The sequence below is a fragment of the Oryx dammah genome, unplaced genomic scaffold (genome assembly GCF_014754425.2).
Source record: "Oryx dammah isolate SB20612 unplaced genomic scaffold, SCBI_Odam_1.1 HiC_scaffold_26, whole genome shotgun sequence".
Taxonomy (NCBI): domain Eukaryota; kingdom Metazoa; phylum Chordata; class Mammalia; order Artiodactyla; family Bovidae; genus Oryx; species Oryx dammah.
The window spans coordinates 66,440,525-66,456,613 of NW_024070210.1; the positions used below are offsets into that span (position 1 = coordinate 66,440,525).

The 16,089-nt window shown below is 51.6% G+C and overlaps 1 protein-coding gene across 1 annotated transcript; it reads right to left on the reverse strand.

Annotated features, from left to right (window-relative positions):
* Positions 1-4,545: 4,545 nt before the first annotated feature.
* IVD (isovaleryl-CoA dehydrogenase) lies at positions 4,546-15,619 on the reverse strand. Its single transcript, XM_040226934.1, has 12 exons — positions 15,402-15,619; positions 13,796-13,885; positions 13,505-13,556; positions 12,011-12,180; positions 11,343-11,436; positions 10,272-10,408; positions 8,900-8,996; positions 7,802-7,895; positions 7,236-7,317; positions 6,545-6,649; positions 6,368-6,440; positions 4,546-5,724 (listed from the first exon to the last, which is right to left on the reverse strand). The coding sequence occupies exons 1-12, from the start codon at positions 15,552-15,554 to the stop codon at positions 5,591-5,593; spliced, it is 1,281 nt and encodes a 426-aa protein (XP_040082868.1). The 5' UTR covers positions 15,555-15,619; the 3' UTR covers positions 4,546-5,590.
* Between the last annotated feature and the right edge of the window lie 470 nt (positions 15,620-16,089).

Here is a 16,089-nt window from a genome sequence, read left to right on the forward strand (position 1 = left end):
GTACAGCCATATGAGCGTCTGTATGTATGCATGCGTGTTTGTCCAGTGGGCACAGGGCATGGGTGTGTTTGGATGGAGATGGGCCTATCTCTGGGGCTCCCTGCATGACCCTACTTTTCTCTCTTCTTGTCCCTCAGTCTATTGCTGGTGAGGGAAGCCCTCTGTACTTCCTCCATTGAGCCCCTGTCCTCTGCAGAGGGAAGATATTGCCTGTGCTGAGATATCCCTGGGCCCGGAATATCGTTCTTCTCTCTAAGACAACTCCCACTTACCTGTTTAGCCTGTACTCTTCCATGTCTTCCAGGGTAAAGCTACATCAGGCTGCCTGGCAGAGTAAGTGGAAATAAAACTGTCCCTCTCTGAGGCTGGTCTGTGCTAATTCAGTGCTGGTCCAGGGCATGGTTCTCAGCTTGTCCATAAAGGTTTGTTGATTATGGCTTATAGGCCTGGGCAGGAAAGCAGCGATGCACACTGTTTTGTTATCTGACTATTCCTTTTGCTGAAAAGAAGCTCATGGTATTAGCCACGGGGCTGGTGTGCCACCTGTACCTTGGGTCACTTCTGGTGGCATCACTGTAAAAAATATAGGCATACAACAGCTTTGGAAAACAATTTGGAATTACCTAATAAAAGTGATCACGTGTACCTACAACATAGAAATCCCATTGCTGGGAATGTACCTGGAGACTTGTACACGTAAACCGGGAGACACATACAGAATATTTTAGAATAGCCCCAAACGGAAACCCACCCAAGTGTCCATCAACACAAGAATGGATAATTAAATTGTAGTATTTTCACACAATGAAATATGATACAGGGCAAAAGTGACCAAATTAAAGCTCCACTCATTAACGGGAATGAATCTTTAAAAACTACACAATGATGAGCCAGAGAAGCAAGACAGAAGAATATATTTAGTATGAGTCCCATTGCACAAAGCTTAAACAGATGATCAAAATAATCTGTTAAGGGAGACAAACAGAGGGAGGAAATCATAAAAGTGAGGAGAGGACTGTCACTAAATTCAGGATCATGAGGCACACAGGCTCCTAAAATACTCAGAATGTTCTCTTCATTGGCCTGGGTGCTGGGTACAAAGGAGTTTATTGTCGTTTTTCACACTGCATACATACATGTTATATACTTTTCTGTATATATTCAATACTATATGTTTTATTAAAAAAAAAAAAAAAGGATGGTGTGTGCCCTGACTCTGCCCTCTTTTCATATCCAATCTCTACGCTTGTCTTCAGCTGGCAGAGATGGGGCTGGGGTCCCTCATCACAGTTCCTTTCTGTTTCTGAGGGGGTCAGAGGACTATGGGAGGTGAGGGCCTTCCCTCTGCAGCTGGGCCCTGCTACTCCAGAGTGGGAAGGCCTGGGGGAAGCAGGGCCAGGCGAGGCCGGCTGGCTCTGCTGTCTCTGCCAACTCTGGGGATTAGGCCAGGGCTCTGGCCCACCTGTTGTTTCACTCATTCAGCATGAACATAGCCACTGAGCACTTACTGTGAGTACTGGGTGCTGTTGGGAGGGTTCAGATAAGTGAGAAATGGTCTTTGACCTCAAAGATCTGTACCATATACAGAGGTAATCACATATACAAATAACTATGATATCAATACAGGCAAAATGTGAGCTAAGTATCACATGACCTCTCATTTGCACTTTCAGTCAATGTTTGTTGAACACCTATTATATGCTAGAAACTGTGCTGGATAGTGAACATAAAAAGGCAGTTCAATCACAACCTTGACCCTTAAGTTCTTAGTCTAATGCATGGGAACAGACACAGATGAGATAAATACAACAGTGGGGAAAGCCCCTGATGTAGAGATGCCCAGGAGAAGCAGGAAGAGGCCCCACTCAGAATGGGTGAGATGGGGACAGAAGACTAGGAAAGGTTGGAGAAGGGAGGCCTTCCTGAAGGAGGCAGTCCCTGAACTGAAGCTTCAGGGATGAGGAAACAAGACCAAGATGAAGGGCTAGGACATCCTCCGCAGAGGGATAAGCTGGAGCCAAGGTACAGGGTAAGAAACAGTGTCAGGAGGACTGTTTACAGCCAGAATATAAGTACTCAGCAGGGGTGGGAGAGGAGCAGCTGGAAGGGATGGCTGAGGCAGATCAGGGTCGCATTTGCCTTGCAAACCTTAGATCTTATAAGTGCTGGGAGCCACTGGAGGCTTTAGGGGGGCTTGATAGTTACCCTAGCTCAATACAGAGGAAGGGTTGACGTGTATGAATTGGAAGAAGACAGGCAAGTTGTCAGGTTGTTGTGGATCAAATAACTATTCTGACAGGCTAGCTGTGTCTGAGAGTGGGTGGTGGGTGCAGGAGAGGGCATTTTCAGGAACAGCTCCTTGCCAGAGTGACCAGGTGTGTCACACAGGGCTCCCCTCTGGGACTAGTGTGGGCAGAGGCAGGGACGGCCAGAAATGTGGACGGGGCTTTGAATCATCTGATCCCAGGGCCCCATATGCTGGCCTGTGGACATGAGGCAGGTAGTGAACTTCTCATCAGTCAAACGTGTGCACTTTAAAGATCTATCTGCAATTAAACCAGTAAAGTAGCCATATCGCTTAAAAGCATGAAGTAAATTACCAACCGAAAGCTCTTAAAGATTCAAAAGGAGTTTCACCGTGGAACTGGGTGGAGGGGAAGGTTTGCAGTTTTTGTTTCTTTAAATTATCATAGTTCAAAAACCATTCACATAAAACAAATAACCCCCGCCCCCGCCCAAACCGGCCTTTGTTCTGAATTTATGTTCTTTTTAAATGGATAAAAGGTGGCTTTTCTTGTATGAAGCGACACAAGATAGAGAATAGTAGGCTGCCTTTGAGCCCTATGCATCTTGAGATACGAGGCTGGGAGCCGCCAGTCGCAAGCACCCTGCAGTTGTGGCGAGCGGCCGATAGGGGTCAGGAGAGCTCCACACAGGGCTGGCGGAGCCGCGCCCGAGCCCGAGCTCGCGAGCCAGAGCCGAGCTCCGCGGTGCGCGCGACGCCTCGGGTGAGACTGTCTGGCAGAGGGAGGGCCCTGGACCCTGAACCCTGGACCCGCCCTAGGCTGGGGTTCTCGACTGAGGGTCCCGGGTCCCGGGTCCGTCAGGCGGACGTGGACTGGGCGTCCGTCCCCAAATCAAAAAGAGGCGCTCCTTTCTCAGTCCCCCACGCTTGGCTGACACCCCTTGGCTCCACGTCTGGGCGTAGTGGGTTCACTTACGGTTTTTTTTTTCGCCTACGGTGGGCAACTCGCCCGTCTTCCGGAAGCGGGCCCGGCGCCAACTTTGTGTCTTGCATAGGACTGTCATTATCAAGGAGTTAGTATGTCAAATGAGACTTGAAATATTTATATAGGTGAAGAAGCGTCATTACCAGGTTATATGAGTTTGGGACTCAGGCCGCTGGAGGCGTGTCCTCTAGGCCCCAGCTCAGCTGTTCTAAAAGGTTGCCTGTACCTCCTCATTATCCCTGGAGGTGTGATTAGGTCTGGGGCCCATATAGGAACCCGTTTTTTTTTTTTTTTTAACAGGTTGCCAAGTTTTGATAAAGGGTGTGTGCCCAGACCACACTTGGAAAACCATTCCCTTAGCTTCTGTTGCCATCAGGACAGACAGGCAAGTAGGAAAACGAAGAACGGGATGGTCGTCAGCAGGGGAACTGATAGTGACCTGCCTAAAACTGGAGTGGAAGGAGGCAGCCCCAGGAAGGAGTGGTGCTGGCAGCTAGTGCAGAGTTGCACAATGCATGTAATCAACCCCACACTCCAAGAACCGCGTGGCCCCTGCTGTCCCATTGTCCAAGACTCAGACTTCACTTTTTTGGCTTTACTTTAAAATATTTTTATTTCACATACAGCATCTGGAAAATCACTGTTCTCCCCATGCTGGAGGCAGAGCTACATTATCCTGACTGGCTGAAATACCCCATTCTGATGTCTTTGGGCTTCTAGCTACACTTTATTATTTTGAAATTTTTATTATTATTTATTTTCTGTCTGCACCATGTGGCATGTGGGATCTTAATTCTCCAACCAGGGATCAAACTTGCACCCCGTGCATTGCAAGCACAGAGTCTTAACCATTGGATTGCCAGGAAGTCCCCAGTTACATTTTAAGCCCAGCAAGACCACCATTTTAGCCACATTCATCTCCAGCACAGTAGGGAGCAAGGTGGGAAACTGATGGGACAGGGCCACAAGCCCCTCAGCATAGGACTGGGCTGGGGTTGGCAAGGAACCGATAGCACCTGTCACAAGCATCAGGCTGGGAACAGCTCCTGGCTACAGGCCAGGACCAAAAGTCAGAACAGGCACCGCTGGGCTGCGGACCAAGAAAACCAGGTTTTTTAGGGAACTCAGATGGGGTGGGACAACCCAAAACTGTTACATCCTGACTGTGCTCCATCCAAGCGGCCAGGCTGGATGGCCGCTTGGCCACGCCCTAAGTGGGGCTCCATGTTGGCATTCTCAGAACCCCTATTTCTGCTGATCTGGATTCTAGCTCCAGTTCTGATTTGTGGAAAACCAAATCATCTTGGTCGTTTTAAAAAAACATGGGGATGGTTTCCAGCAATTTATGTTTCCTTCTGGCTCCAAGACTTTTTCCACTCTGGGATCCCTCCTTTCTTTAAAATTCACTGCAAGGTCTGGAAAAGGGGGACTGAGTACTCCTCTCTCTTGTGGATTGATTCCACCCCTGCGTCTCCTATCACCAGTGAGCAGGCTGGAAGCAGGGCCTGGATCAGCTGCGCTCCAAGGACACAGGGCTGGAGCCAGACAGAAGGCAGGAACAAGTAGACTGCTTCTCTCCCAAAACACCAGTTTAGAAGCAGATGGGTTTGCTTCATGATATGTTTAATACAAAATGGCAGCAGCCACTGTGGAGTGGTAACAAATAGCCACAGGGTGTCCAGAGACATGTGCGCAGGCAGCCTTGGCTGGAGTCGAGCCAGCCAACCCAGGCCTGCTGCCCAGTCAGCTGGGGGCTGTCACGTGGCCAGGAATGGACAGTGGCACTGGCCGGGTAGTGCTGGAGGCATCGAGCCCGGCCTTCATGAGCATGCAGACCTCTGCCCACTGTGGATTCTGGGCGGCACAGGTGTTCTGAAATGCCTGTTCCTAGAGCTCTGCCCCAGAGTGATGGAATTCCAGCTCTAAAAAATGAGGGATGGAGGAGGCTGCAGTGGGAGTTCCCACTCACACACTGATGAAAGTTAATGCCCCACAGAAACTGGCAGAAACAAAGGCTGGGTTTTGTGGGTATTTTTCCCCATAAAGAAAAGAGACTACCAAGTTCAAATTAATGAACTTGGTAATACTTCTGGTGTACTTGAGCAGAAGGTTCCCTGACACAGGCTCATCCAAGGAAAAGGTGCCCCTCCTGGGAGGGGGAGCACCAGGCTCGGAAGTTAGAGAGCAAGGGCGCAGTCACCAAAGCCGCAGAGAAGCCAGCCTGTTTCCTGAGGACTCCTTGCTAAGTCACTGCACACTTCTGGGCTGGTGGGTGGGGCCTGCTGGGAGGAGAGCTGCGGCAGCTGTCTTTCCAGAGAAAGGCCTCAAGGTGCTGGGAAGCAGGGTGAAGGGTCCAGGGGTTAGCGGAAGTCTGCATTGAAAGCTCTGCCAATGACGAGCCGCCTCACTTCGCTGGTCCCAGCCCCGATCTCATACAGCTTGGCATCTCTCAGAAAGCGGCCCATGGGAAAGTCATTGATGTAGCCATTGCCACCTGCAGCCATGGATGGGGCAGAGAAAAAAGACAGTGGGAAAAGTGATAAGCAGTGGGCAAAGCGAGGGAAGCAAACAAGATCAAGCATCTAGAAATGGGCCAGGAGGAGAGACTGATTGAAGAGAAGCAGCAAAAGGTGGTGAGAGGGAGGGTGGATGGGGCTGGGGGGTGGCCGGAAGGCCACTCAGAGTGCTGAGGACGCCAGGCAGAGGCAGGGGAACCACTGGCAGACATGGAGAAGGCGGGGGGGAAGAAACTACTGCATAGCGCTGATTGGGTGCCAGGCCCAGAGAGGGGAAGTAATCTGCACCAGCCACAAAGCCAGTCAGTGGTGGAGCCAGGATTTGAACCCAGCCATCTGGCCCAAGCCTGCGCTCTTAACCACTGTGCAGCAGTGAACTGAGGCTGTTCCACCTCTGAAGTGTCTCCTTTCCCCCCTTTCCCGGTGACAGGACCAGGCTGGGGAGATGAGAGGACAGTAGCAATTTGCGGCCTCTGGTGGTTTCCCATTTGCTTTTCCATGTCCTCCCAGTAACTGTACTAAAAGTACAGTTCAGCTACAGCACAGGGTGAGGAGTGGAGGGGAGCCTCTTCCTGGAGGCAGACACAGGCTCTGGGAGTAGGGAGCGAGAGGGGCACTCACCCAAACACTGGATGCCGTCCAGAGCTACCTGTGTGGCACACTCGGCCGAATAAAGAATCACCCCTGCACAGTCCTGTGGGGGGAGGCTCCGGGTCAGCAGGCTCAGCCAGGACTGCGCGGAGGGGGCCCACCCCGCCCCTTCCCTGCTGTGTGCCATCCCCTGGGGCCAGCCCTCACCTTGGCAGTGCAGTGGCCCTCATCACAGGCCTTGGCAACATTGTAGACGTATTGACGGCAGGCCATGAGACGGGTGTACATATCTGCCATCTTCCCCTGCATCAGCTGTGCCCAAAAGTAGGCCACAGGTCAGTGTGCTGGAGACACGCTTCTCTCAGAATCGCTCCCTTGTCCGCAGTAGCAACCTGACAGCCAGGACTGGGGGCCCCTCAGGCACAGAGAAGCGAGGGGACTTGCCTAGGAGGGCGACACAGCAGCGGGCCTGGAGTTCAGGCCAGAGAGCTGCCGCTGAATCGCAGACCTGGTCGTCCACTCACAGACCAGAAAGCGTGCCTTGGAATGTTACTCCCTTCCCACAACCAACTGGGCTTCACCCTCCAACCCTCCTGGGTTATTCACCTCAAACAAGCAGGGAGGCGACAGGAGACGGACTGCCTGACAGCTTCCAAAGCCGGGTAGCAGGCTGAGGAAACCAGGGCCCCAAGTATTCAAATTCATTTTTGTTTGTTTTTTTTTTTTTTTGGCCACACCTCAAGGCTTGCCGGATCTTGCAGAGGCTTGCTCAGGGAACTCCCTCAAGCTCATTTTTGGACAAAGAAGAGTAAATGCGCACAGCACATGCCCCATTTGCTCATTTGTTAAAACTTGAAACCAGAGAATGAGTACCTCTTCACAAAACCACCCCACTCACCTGGAAGTGGCCGATCTTCTGGCCAAAGGCTTCCCTCACGTGCAGGTAGGGGATAGTGTGGTCGAGGACGGCCTGCATGATCCTGCGAGAAGGAGAGAAACACTGAGGAGGGGCTTCGCTCTCATCCCACTGCCGGCTGTGTGTGTGTGGCGGGGGATGCTAGTGTGGAAAGGCCTGAGGCGGGGGCAGCCAGGGGAGACAAGGAGCGGGCGTCCGAGGCAGGAGTAAGGAGCCTCAGGACGCTCATCACCCCTGCTCAGTCACTGCACTGATGGCCCAGCCCCTGTGTCCCTTCCCCTGAGACCAGGTGGAGTGGTGGGACCCTGCAGAGATCTAACCCAGGCATCCTGCTGCTTCAAGTTCTGAGTAACTAGTCAGGATGGCTCCTCAGGTTTTTTGTCTGTCACCTAATGATATTTGCTTTCAGTGTGAAGAAAGCAAATATGACAAGAAAGGTAAATTTTTGTCTCTGGGAGAGGATGCACAGCAGCTGGGAGGTGGCCCCTGCGGGCCCACCTGCCAAGGAGCTATGAGAGCCCCCACCCACCCCCAAGCCTTGCACTCACCCAAGGGGCCCACCAGCCAGCACCAGCCGCTCCAGGTCCAGCCCACTCATCAGCACATAGACGCCCTTACCTAGGTGGCCCAGGATGTTGGCAGCTACGGGGAAAAGTGCCGGTCAGAGGGGAGCGGGCAGTCCACAGCCTCTTCATTTTTAGAAAAGCTGCTGGGTTTAGTAACAGGGCTCTCTCACAAGCCAGGTTATATTGAGATGGCTCAGGTCAATACAACCCTCCTCCCTCCCCAGCGAGGTCCATGGACGAAGCTGTCCAGGAGATGGGCCGTTTGGAGCTGGTGACGGAAACTGCTGAGCACATCCCCACCCTGGAAGCGAGGACACTGGGTGGCCTGGGGGGCTGTGGGCGAGAAGCTGAGTGCAAAGGGTTGACACCCCTGACCCGTCTTTAACACCGGGGGAGTTTTTCCTTGCCAACAGAGGAGCATCTGCACCGACCGCCCCTCCCTAGATGCACCTTATAACCAAAGTGACTTCTCTCAGATGGCGGACTGCAGCAGGGAAGGGGTGGCTTCTGGCTGAGGTACAGAGCCAGCCTAACCGATCAAGTCTGTGCCCTCCGTCTCCTCAGTGCATCACAGGCTGCTGGCTCTCCCACAGCATGGCACATTTTCACTTCAGGGCAGAAATGCTCATAGACTGAACTGCCTTTCCTTCACTGAGTCCAGTTCCGCCCATTTATTCAGACGGCTTTTCAGCATCATTAATGATTGCCTCACACTGGCTCCACAGGCAACTGTGCGTACGAGGCAGTCCAAAGGGTGCGAGTCGGGGAGGGCAGAGAGCACCTTTCGACCCCAGAGACTGCAATGCCAGCCCCAGGCACGGTGTGTGTCCACACAGGAAGCATCACCCAGCCCTGCGGCCATAGTCGGGCATGCAGCTGCAGGGGCCCTGGCCGGGAAGGACAGCTGTCCAGCCTGAGACCCACACCTCTGGGCTAGTGGGCCAGGGCACAGTGACAGGCCTACTGACTGGCCACATGCGGTTGGTGAGCTAACACTGGTGAGGCTCTCTGACCAAGAGTCAGGCTTGCTCAGCGTGTGATGGGGTCAGGACAGGGCCTCCCGCATTTTCAGAGACTCACCAGGAACCTCGCAATCTTCGAAGACCAGCTCACAGGTGTTGGAGCCCCTCATCCCTAGCTTGTCCAGCTTCTTGGAGGTGCTGAAGCCCGGCATCCCCTTTATGGGGATAAAAGGAGGTCCTAATGGCAGAGCAGCCCCCAGGGGGCCAAGGAAAGGGAAGACCCCTGGGAAGCATCCATCTTCCCATCCAGTCCCCATCCTTGCCTGATACACCAGCGTTCTACTCACCAGGCCCCTACTCTGCATGTGACTGCCCCATTACTGGAGAAGCCAGCCCTAACACCTTACCCCAGCCTCCCTGCCGTTGGCTGCATTTCCCCCAGTTCTCACAGGAGCAGTTTTTTTCCCAGTTAAATACCTGATCCCCGGGGGCCTCCTGACTCTTCCTGGCTGTGGTTCCTTTCCTCTGGGGAAGTCACTTCTAAGACCCTGCCCCGGCCCACTCAGTTCCTTTGCCCCCCCTTGTCCCTCTGCTACCTGCACCTCATGGAGCCCCACCTGGGGTCAACTCAACCACCTGTGTGCTTTGCACGCATCAGATGCAGAACGGTCAGGCAGGTGCCCAGCGAAGCAATGCCCTCCAGGAGGGCACATCCCTCTCCTCCAGGAGACACATACACCTCGGCTCAGCCAGGAGAGTTCTTGCCTTGGCCACATCCATGTTCTCCAGTCCCTGTTGGACAATCTCCACCCTCTCTTCACGCAGGGTACTGGAAACCTTTACAACACTCATTCTTGGAACTGTCCACTCCCCTGTCCACCCTCCCTGGGGCCCTGGCCTCCTCCTTAGGAACCATTAGGCAGCTGGTTCCTCCACTAACACTGGCCCCCCCTACCCCGCCTTGCTTCTTCTCCCTCAGTTCACCATTGTGCTTTGCTTACTCGCTCTCACATATCTCACTTTCTCTCTCTCCTATTTTGCTTTTCTCTTTACCAAAAAAAAAAAAAAGTTTTCTCCCATTCCTAAAAGCCAGCTGAAACTGCCAACTTTTCACTCTAACTCCTGCTGTCTCCCCTGTGCCTCTACTGACAGTTCTTGGAACGTGCACTCTCTGGTCCCCACCAGCATCCTCCCACTCTCATCCTGCGAGCAGCTCGCTCCAGGTCCACCCCTGATACCCCGATGGCCCTCATCTTTCAGGACATCCAGACAACCTGGCTCTGTGGACGGTTCCACTGTCCTCGGATTTGACCCCTCCTCCCCGGACTCCACTTTTCGGCTACCCTCCCTTCAGTCTCCTCTCTTGCCCCAGCCCTGTCCCAGGAGGGAGCCTTGGCAGAGCCCACCACACTGATGGTCTGTACAATCACTTGAAGGAGATCATCTCTGGTACCATTCTCAGCCTCCCACCATAACTCCCCCACATTCACCTTCTCCACAATGAAGGCTGTGATGCCCCGAGAAGCTGGCACAACAGTCACATCAGTCTTGGCATAGACAACTAGGACATCTGCATCAGGACCGTTGGTGATCCAGAACTTGTTGCCATTCAGGACATAGTGATCTCCTAAGGAGATTGCCGGAAGAAATATCAATAACCTCAGATATGCAGATGACACTATCCTTATGGCAGAAAGCAGAGAACTAAAGAGCCTCTTGGTGAAAGTGAAAGAAGAGAGTGAAAAAGTTGGCTTAAAACTCAACATTCAAAAAACTAAGATCATGACATCGGGTCCCATCACTTCATGGCAAATAGATGAGGAAACAAACGGAAACAGTGAGAGACTTTATTTTGGGGGGGCTCCAAAATCACTGCAAATGGTGACTGCAGCCATGAAATTAAGGGAAGAAAACCTATGACCAACTTAGCATATTAAAAAGCAGAGACATTACTTTGCCAACAAAGGTCCGTCTAGTCAGAGCTATGGTTTTTCCAGCAGTCATGTATGGATGTGAGCGTTGGACTATAAAGAAAGCTGAGTACCAAAGAATTGATGCTTTTGAACTGTGGTGTTGGAGAAGACTCTTGAGAGTCCCTTGGACTGCAAGGAGATCCAACCAGTCCATCCTAAAGGAAATCAGTCCTGGGTATTCATTGGAGGGACTGATGCTGAAGCTGAAACTCTAATACTCTGGCCACCTGATGCGAAGAGTTGACTCATTGGGAAAGACCCTGATGCTGGGAAAGATTGAAGGCGGGAAGAGAAGGGGACGACAGAGGATGAGATGGTTGGATGGCATCACCGACTTGATGGACATGAATTTAAGCAAGCTCCAGGAGTTGGTGATGAACAGGGAACCATGGCATGCTGCAGACCATAGGGTTGCAAAGTCAGACATAACTGAGCAACTGTCTTTGCCAGTCAGTTCACCACCACTTCTGTTGAGAAAAAAACTGTCCAGCTGGCAAATGCTTCTGGAAACCCAACAGAGGCACCTCCAATCAACCCATAGGTCTGTCCCTCTGCCCATTTCAGCTCCCAAATAAAGAGCAGCCTCACCTTTCTTTTCTGCTTTCAGCTTCATGGAGACAACATCAGAGCCAGCATTGGGCTCACTCATGGCCAGGGCTCCGATGTATTCACCACTTATCAGCTGCAAGAAAAACCCCAAAGGGCCTCATTATGACCTGAAGTACCCAGTAGGGGCTCATTGGGACCACTTCTTGCCTGGTCATGTGACACCCCTACAAGTCCTCTCAGATGAGGGTACAGGAAAAGTCCTGGAAGAGAAGCTCTGTATCCACAAGGCTGAAGCTCTCTCCTTTTCCCATCATTCCCCTTGCAAGGGAAGCTAGTTTGAGGCTTCTGTTTCTTAAAATGCTCAAGTAAACGTTGTTCAGTGACGACTTGGGTGTTCTGGTCCTGTTTATTTTTTTGACTGAAGCATTTTATTTTTAAAAAATTTTTATTTATTTATTTTTTGGCCATACCACGGGGCATATGGGATCTTCATTCCCCAACCAGGGATTGAACCTGCGCCCCCTACAGTAGAAGCACAGAGTTTTAACTGCTGGACCACCAGGGAAAGCCCTGACTGAAGCATTTTAAAGCAAATCTCTGAGCCCTTCCTAGCCCTAGCAGATTCAGGGCAGCCCACTACAGAAAGCAAGTCTGACCAGCCCTCCCCAGTGGGAGAGGAGTGTGTTCCTCCAGCCCCATTTCCTCACCTTGGGGAGGTACTTCTCCTTCTGGGTCTCGTTTCCATTCCGCACAATTTGGTTGATACAGAGGTTGGAGTGGGCTCCATAACTGAGCCCCACTGCTCCAGACACTCGGGATATCTCCTCCATCACCAGCACATGTTCCAGGAAGCCCAGGCCAGAACCACCATACTGAACTGGAGGTAGGGGGTGGGGGGTGCAGGGGAGTGGAAAAGGCAGATCAGGTTAAATGAAGACACTGTCTTACATGCTGTAGAGGAATACTGTGACAGCACCTATTCCAAGTTCCCTTTAGCAAAGTCAATAGGCTGATGGCTGTGGACCTTGCTTGCAAGCTCATAGGATTCGTTTTAGTTTTTTCTGCCGCCTCTGGTCAACTAAGGTGTGGTTCAAAAAAGTCATTGCAACTCCTGCTTTATTTCAAACAGAGCTCTTTTTAAAAATGATTTTATTTATTTATTTGGCCACACCATGCAGTTTTTGGGGTCTTAATTCCCCAACCAGGGATTGAACCCAGGCCCTTGGCAGTAAAAGCGCAGAGTCCTAACCAGTGGATCACTGGGGAATTCCGTATTTCAGACAGATCTCTTAATGAAGACAAGAAGACCTGAGCATCCACTACTCAGAGAGCTTAAGAAGTGCATAAGTCTAAATTAATTTTTAAGTGATTACATCATTACTCATGATGTAAAATTTCTACAATCAGCTTAAAATCCCAAGAATTGTCTCCAAGTGGTGAGGGGGCGGTGTAAGGAGAACATTGTGGTCCACCGTTACTCTAATGCCCAGTGAACGCAGGCCAGAGCAGGGTGGGCCATCTAGGTTTTGGCTGGTGAAGCTGCAGGCTTATCTCTTTACTGGGCACTGTAAGCCAAGCTGGCCTTTGCATCAGAGGCTAACATCTGAAACAAAGCCCACCAGCTCCTTGCCCTCATCTCCTGGAAACAAGTAGGCCTATAGGAGACTTTGGACGGGCCGAGGGATAGTCTATTAAATATACCATCTGGCCACCTCACATGGAGGCTCAGATGGGTGTCCCTCTCCCAAACACCCCCCAATCTGCTTCCAAATGAGCTCTTGGGCCAAGCTGTGGGCAGAGGACACACAGGCATCCCCTACAGGGACACACTGCCCTGAGCAGCTCTGCCTTCACACTACTGGTAGGGCAGAACTTAGGGACTAGGGGAGGCAGTAAGCCTGGGGTATTAAGATCACTGCTCAATCTGGGGTTTTCCAAACTCCCCAGATCATTTGGGGGAACTTCTTAAGTGTGCAGAGTTCAAGAGTCTGGGTGACCCAAGTGAACCACACTGACCTAAATCCTTTCTCTTCTTAACATCACTGCCTAAGGAAACAGACTAGCTCATTCTTGTCTGGGTGAGACTCTGGGTTACTCTGAGTAAGATCTTTGCTCTCCTTTCCTTCTTCTTTGGGGAATGTGTTAAAGGGCATGCAAAAAAAAAAAAAAAAGCTCTCTATTCAGAAAGAAACCACACTCACCAGGGGCTGTGATGCCCAAGACTCCCAGGTTCCCCAGCTGCTTCCAAAACTCCTGCCAACAGAACAGAGACGCACAGTGGGTTGTGAGAAGGCAGCCAGTCACAGGTGCCAGGCATCTCTGGAACAATGAAATGCAAGGGCTTCCCCAAAAGGGGCTGCATTCTTAGGGGCTTTTATTCACCAGAAGACTGTGTGAGTCTTGCCAGGCAACAGTACAATTCCCAGCCCAGCCCGGCCCAGCTCCCAGACTGCCCCACCCCCATCCCTCTCAGTCTGGGCCTCACGACTTACTCGCAGGTTCTTGAACTCATTACTTTGGTCGATCTCCTGGGCGTGGGGGGCTAGATGCTCCTGAAGGTACTTAGCCATGGTCTGACGAAGCTAGAGGGAGAGAGGTGGATGGATGTTGCTGAAACAGTACATAATTGCCGCTGAGGACAGTGTCTCCACTACTGAAGACACCTTCAGGGAAACAGGACACAAATAGCCTCACCAAACAGCATCCAACTGAGAGGCCCCACTAATTTATGCTTCCTTAGAGGTGATCCTCACCTCTCTTTCTAAAGACTATTTTTTAAATGTCACTCCCCTACGTATATCATTCCATGGGCTTCCATTGTCGTTAAAAGACAAACTCCTTATACATGTATAATGGAATCACTTTGCCATACACCTGAAACACAACTATACTTCAATTTTTAATTGTAAAAAAAAAAAAAGACAAACTCCTTATCCAGGACCAGAAGGCCCTGTGAGGTAAGCCCTGCAGCTCTTCTAGCCTTCCCCAGTACCCTTCTCATCTCCCATTCACTGTGCTCCAGACATGCTCCCTTCAGTTCATGGCATGTGTCAGGCTTTTTTTTTTGCTCATTAACTTTTGACTAAAAGGGATAATTCAAAAAGAGAGTAGAGCTTGTTCCTCTGAAGGAAAGCTATGACAAACCTAGATAGCATATGTTCGTAGGAAGGACTGATGCTGAAGCTGAAGCTCCAATACTCTGGCCACCTTATGCAAGGAACTGACTCATTGGAAAAGACCCTGATACTGGGAAAGACTGAAGGTGGGAGAAGGGCACGACAGAGGATGAGATGGTTGGATGGCATCACCGACTCAATGGACACGAGTTTGAGCAAGCTCCAGGGGATATTGAAGGACAGGGATAACAACAACAAAAGAGATTAGGAACTCCTTCTGGCAGGAAATCTTGAGAGCTGGGATTGAGCACTTCCTGCCTGAGATGATTCAAAGCTCAGTCTGCTGCCTAATGCAACTGGATTTTTGGAGTTTTCAGCAAGCTTAGGCACTTGCTGAGGACCACAGGAGAATCACATTTCTTGAAAATTCAAGCCAGTGTCCAAGTGAACAGTCTTCTTCCACCAGGAATAACTCTGGTTTAGCTTCATTTGTAACAAACTCAAGTTTTTTTCAGCTTTGTGCTTTGACCCCATAGGTCGAAGAAATAGCCAAACTCCCTTGGTGCATTTCAACTCCAACCTCAACCCCAAGGTGTGTATTTGAAAACGATTTAATGGTGATGATTAACCAGGTTTGAGAACCACAGCCTTAGACAGTAGTGAGGTGTAAGAGGACTTCAGAGAGACTGAGGGCCCTATTGGCAAACGAGGGTAATCCTCTGCCGATTCACCAAAACATCCCCTCATGCTCCCCCTACTCCGGTCTCCCAGGAGCTTTCCTGTCCTTGACTCCTCGCCTAACTTCCGTAAGCAGGCCTTGATGCCTCCACAGACGGGAGGCTCGGGCCCGCGGCCGCCCCCCCCGCGATGGCGCGCTCAAAGTCCCCAGATCATTCATTGCTACTGGGTGAGCGCCAGGAGAAAAGCGCCCGGGTGACCACCGGCCACGGATAAGGGGCAGAAGGAGGGTGAGCCTCCCTACCTGCTTCTGCTGCTCGTTCAGCCCATTGATTGCATCGTCTACGGGCAACAGCGAGTTGGTCCGCTGGGTAATCAGGCCAGCAAGCGACTGCAGCGGCGGTCGTATCCTCCAGCTCGCCACACGCCGACCCAGTAACCAAGCTGCAGTCGCCATCTCAGCCTTGTTCCTGGAGCGGGAGCCCAGGCAGCTGAGAGCCAGCCCTGCGAGCTCCACCAATCCCCGGCTTCGCTGCCGCCACCCAATCGGCGACGGGAGTCCTCCAGGAGCCAGTCATCCTCAGCTGACTGCCAAAGGCCAGCAATCCAGGCACCAGCCAATGAGGCACAAACCCGGCGAGGTGAGTGTGCTCTGTGGGGAAGCTGGATCTGCCAGCGACTTACCCGGGTTGCGTTGTTGTTGTTGTTGTTGTTTTAAGTGGAAGAGCAGAAAGAGTCTTTGAGTAGAGGAAGCAGTATCTCCACGGCGTTAAAAATAGCAGTACCTAACTGCAGACATCTGTGGGAAAACAACTCTTAAAACCATAATCAGGAAATTCCCTGAACGACCCTCAACGCTTCCACGCACCGAGGAAGGTTCGATTCCTGGTGGGAGAAATAGGATCTCGCCCGCCAGAGACCCAGGTTTGATCCCTGGGTGGGGAAGGTCCCCTGGAGAAGAGAATGGTAACCCTCTCCAGTATTCTTGCCTG

Coding starts and splice junctions, on each gene's coding strand:
- IVD (XM_040226934.1), bottom strand. CDS start 15,554: ATGGCGACTGCAGCTTGGTTACTGGGTCGGCGTGTGGCGAGCTGGAGG. Junction 8,997..10,271: donor CAGCCTTCATTGTGGAGAAG/GTGAATGTGGGG, acceptor ATCCCCATAAAG/GGGATGCCGGGCTTCAGCAC. Junction 7,318..7,801: donor CTGGCTGGTGGGCCCCTTGG/GTGAGTGCAAGG, acceptor TCCTTCTCGCAG/GATCATGCAGGCCGTCCTCG.